Raw genomic sequence first — 4,555 nt, forward strand, 5'->3', positions numbered from 1 at the left:
AGTTGTGTCTAATCTAGTTGATATGCTATAAGAAAATCTTTCTCCTCAATGCATTAAACTAGAAAAAGAAGAGCAAACATGATGAATGCATCATACACTTTGAGATATAAGCGCAACTCAGACTATAAAACCTGCAAGTATCGAAGTCGTATCCTGACAACTGAGATGATCAGAATATTTGTGGACAATGGTAAATGACCAAGTTCACAACACATTTTGTATTTGAACTAGTATAAGATGCATGTGTTATGCCACCGTAGCAAAAAAAAGAAGCATAAAGCACATAGTTTACTCAAGTTATATTCACTCTGGTGCGTTCATTTACCAATTATAGATTATATGGACAAAGGAAGTACTGTTATTACACACACGAGGCAAATTGGGGCAAGGTCTGTAGACCCTGCCAGCCTTCGCTCTCAAGATTCAATGAGCTTTGGCATGAAAATGTTGTCCGGTTTGAATTTTAGAAGAGGATGGATAACAGGTAAACAGACAACCACCAACTCAGATATTTATAAGCAGGAAAGATTTGATGCAGTGATTTGTGACATGGCAGACATATGGGTGCACAGTTACTTATTTGTGTGTACTACATTCATTTACTATGGACACTGGAACAAGTTGGTTAATTTATCAGAACCCAATCAACCATATGTGTATGTTAACCAAACACTATGCAGTAGCAAAGCATATATCATGATTTTTTAGTTGCTTAGATGGAAACCTTGCAATAAACATGAAAAGTAAATGCATAACCTGCATAACCTACAGAAATCAACTTATGACCGCCAGCAACCACAACAAAGGACACAGCCTGCCTTTTTTAGCAGCAAGAGCAACCATACTCATACCTGCTCACTGCATGCATAATTAAGTTCACAATAAGCAATGTACTACTATACTTGTTACAAGATTCCAGCAGCAGTGATCTCTGATAGATGCCATGCTATTCTGTTAACAAGATTTAGAACATCAGCCATCACCCATAACTCTAATTTAATTAGAACTGCAATAATAGGCTTTCCACAGACCTTTCATAATAAGCACTTGAAGAGACAGTACCTTTACTGATGCAGTGCAGAAGCATCTACAATAACACAAAAGATACATATAAGAGAACATCCCAGAACATTCCAACATGGGGAAAAGCATTGTGCATTTTCAAGATATCAAGAACACCTTAGAATGCAAATGGTAGAGCCAATGCGGGCACCTGAACTCTGGAGCACTATCAAGTAGGCAGGTAGGCATCGTTAGCTTTCTTGAGTAACACAAAAGTAATAAAAAAGGATAAACATCTCCAACAATATGTAGCCATATTAAGAAACATAGACAAGTCTGAAAACTACATAGTGCAAATCATAGTGCTGGACTTATAAAACACATGATACAAGAATCCAGAAGGCAGCAACCAACAAAAATAATCTCCATGATAGCCACTGAAGCTTGGTTGTAAGCATTGTCCTGCGAGTAAACTGAGATCAGAAAAGCTCATTTCTTTCTCCCACCACGCTCCCTCAGAGCTAGATTGATGACCACCCCAGGTCCAACATTGTAATAAGCAAGAGAAAGATTGTCCTTGAGGAAACTAGTCCTCACACTCAGCTTCTGCTTATTAGCAGGAAGCTGCAGCTCTCCAGCAATTTGCTCCTTCAGACTGCCGACTGTGTCTGAGAGTGATTGGACAGAGATCTCCAAAACTTGGCCTCGCAAGTTTCCTTCATCAAGGTTGGGCACAGAAACTGAGATGCGAGCAGGGCCCTGCAGGAGGAACAAATAAATTAGCATGACAGCGCAGAATAATAAGAAAGATTAGTAGGTGATTAGAGTGGAAGTATATGAAAAGAGACATTACCGGATGCTGAGCGAGGAACTGCTCAGCTGGGATCAGAGAAGCATCATCTGTTCTCTGCCTCTTAGGTTCTGGTTCCTCAGGTAGAGGTGGCTGCTCCTCGGCAGGTGGTTGTGGGGGCAAAGGTGGTGGAGGCTGGGGGATTCCGATGGGGTTGACCATGGTTGGCATGTTCTGCATGTGCGGGGGAGGGGGCATAGCGAACCGTGGTGGACCAGGCATGAACTGAGTATTATGGCCTGGAGGCGGTGGAGGGATATTACTTGGCATATGACCCATGGGACCTGACATCCTAATCATGTGTTGTTGACCTGGTGGCAGAGGTTGGTGCATGTTGGGCATCATATGTGGTGGAACTCCTTGCATATGATGAGGGGGTTGGACATGATAAGGCATTGGATTGGGTGTAAATCGGGGAACATTGACCAAGGAAAGTGGTTGGGGAGGCCGGGGCAACGGCATGCCAGGCCGAGGAAGTGGAGCTGGACCTGGAGCATTTGAGGCATCACCCTGTTCTTCTCCACCGACAGACATTGCCTGAGTGGCTGTCCAACCGATGCTCCCAGAATGACCATCCCAAATAACCTGCTTTGGCTGCTCATCCTTTTTCTTTTCAATTTCTGCCTTGACGGCATTAGAAACCTCTTCCTCGGTGGTTCCAAAAATATCTGGCCTTGTACGTGCAAGACCAATAATGTTACGGGAGATCTCATCATCAGGAGCAAGCGTGGTCTCCTTAATCTTGGCCAGCATTCTTTCTTTCTGTTCCTTGTACTTGGGGTCAATGAGCGAGATGCGCATGTGTTCCTCCATCTCGCTGATCGGAATGAGCTCCCCGGTTATTGGCGAGACAACAACCTTGGTCGGGTCCCTCTCTGCAGGGATCCTCTCCTCGGGCCTCTTGTAGTTTTTGACAATTCTCATAGGCGGCTCATCATCGTTACCGGCCACCTTAACCTGTGCTCCTCCATCGTTCTCATCGAGCCTTGCTGCCTTCATTCCTTCCTCAACAAGCTGCATCTCCTCCTCATCCATGTCCATCTCAACATCCTTGGCTGGTTCAGCCAATTCCATGGGTTCCTCCTCTCCCAAGGTCTCCATCCTCTTGCGGCGCTTCAGCTCTTCCAGCGTAGGCGGCATAGGGAGGCCCTCGAACTCATCATCTGCAAACTCAATAGTCTCGACAACGACGAAATCATGCCAATCAATCATGGACATCTGCATCCTCTCCATCTCGACCTCATCCTCCGCCTGCTGCTTGGCCTGCTCCTGCGACCGGTCCCACTCGAGCCGGTTGAGGCAGCGCTCGAGCACCGTGGTGAGGTCTTTGGTCCCCTCCTTGAGCTCCCTCATGAGTGCGGCCACGCCCTCGTCGGGCCTCATGACCCTCGAGTAGATGTCGGCGAGCGCGGTGAAGAAGGGGAACATGCTGTGGGTGGGGCGGAGGAAGTTGAACTGCGGGTTGGTGCTCTCCCGGGACGCGAGGCTGGCGAGGAAGGTCTTGCCGTTGCGGGCGACGAACTGCGCCGTGAGCTTGACGATGTCCACCTCCTCGGTGGTGATGCCCTCGGGGAGGCGCACGGTGTAGAGCTCGGCCTTGGGCGGCACGAGCACCTTGGCGGGCGGGCCGACGCGGAAGGGCGCGGAGTGGTCGGCGGGGGCGGGGGCGGCGGAGTCGTCGGAGGGGAGCGCGTCGGGGTCGGTGGCGGCGGAGTCGGGGGCGGGCGGCGCGTCGGCGATCTCGGAGACGCGGTGCTGGTAGTAGGCGTGGTAGGGGTCGGAGGGCTGGAGGAAGTTGAACTTGGCGTTGCCCTGGTTGTGGGCGACGATGCGGCGCTCGAACTCGGGCCCGTTCTTGGCGACGAAGGTGGCCGTCTTCTCGATGATGACGCGGATGTCGGGCGGCGGGTGGATGATGCCGATGGTGCGAGTGTGGGTGGCCACCGTCGGCGCCGGCTCGGGCGGCTTGGAGGGGGCGGAGGCGGCGGGGGCGGCGGAGGAGGGGACGATCTGCAGCTGCTGCTCTCGCTCGTGGTCGCCGTTGGCGTCCGCCTCGCCGCCGTCCGGGGCGGCGGCGAGGAGGGGCGCGGGGGCCGCCGTGGGGGCTCCCATGGGTGGCGGCGGCGGCGGGGTCTAGGGTTTCGGAGGCGGGGCGAGCGGGGGTGTAGATCGGAATCGATTGGGTGGGGATCCGGTTGGAGGGGTGCGGGCCGCAAATTTGGCAAGGTGAAGGTGGAGAGGTCGGTTGGATCGGGCCGGTACCCAACCCAAGTCGGTCCGTCGCCCGACTCGGCTCGACCGCTCGAGTCCAATACCAGTCGTGCGACATGCTTTGGTAGCACATTTTCATTTTCCTTTCACCCTAATCTACTACGTATTTGATTTCGTGTAGGGCAAAAGTGATCTGCGCCGGTGCGCCGGCCGAACGATTCGGCTGGTCGCCTGCCCACCGTCAGATCGCTTTGCCTGGAGCCGTTAGATCACGCACGCACGAACAGCAGCATCGCCCCTTTCTCGCACGCACGAACAGCAGCATCATCCTTCATCCATCCGCCATGGACGCTGCGAGGCCTGACCTTGAAGTATCACCAGCTCGCCGCCGGTCGCCGTCCTCGTCGCCGCCCTCGCCCCCGGTCGCCGTCCCGTCGACGCCCTCGCCCCCAGTCGCGGCCCTCGTCGTCGGTCGTCGCGCGGCACCCCCCG

The 4,555-nt window shown here is 52.4% G+C and overlaps 1 protein-coding gene across 1 annotated transcript; it reads right to left on the bottom strand.

Moving 5' to 3' along the window:
* Nucleotides 1–1,267: 1,267 nt before the first annotated feature.
* On the bottom strand, nt 1,268–3,979 carry LOC119278775 (probable splicing factor 3A subunit 1). Its single transcript, XM_037560125.1, has 2 exons — nt 1,856–3,979; nt 1,268–1,761 (listed from the first exon to the last, which is right to left on the bottom strand). The coding sequence occupies exons 1-2, from the start codon at nt 3,962–3,964 to the stop codon at nt 1,492–1,494; spliced, it is 2,379 nt and encodes a 792-aa protein (XP_037416022.1). The 5' UTR covers nt 3,965–3,979; the 3' UTR covers nt 1,268–1,491.
* Between the last annotated feature and the right edge of the window lie 576 nt (nt 3,980–4,555).

This window comes from Triticum dicoccoides, chromosome 3B (genome assembly GCF_002162155.2).
Source record: "Triticum dicoccoides isolate Atlit2015 ecotype Zavitan chromosome 3B, WEW_v2.0, whole genome shotgun sequence".
Classification (NCBI taxonomy): Eukaryota; Viridiplantae; Streptophyta; class Magnoliopsida; order Poales; family Poaceae; genus Triticum; species Triticum dicoccoides.

What these genes read in the sequence shown, in the direction of transcription:
- LOC119278775 (XM_037560125.1), bottom strand. Translation starts at nt 3,964, where the DNA reads ATGGGAGCCCCCACGGCGGCCCCCGCGCCCCTCCTCGCCGCCGCCCCG. An exon ending in AGTTCCTCGCTCAGCATCCG is followed by an intron (nt 1,762 to 1,855) that starts GTAATGTCTCTT and finishes TTCCTCCTGCAG; the next exon opens with GGCCCTGCTCGCATCTCAGT.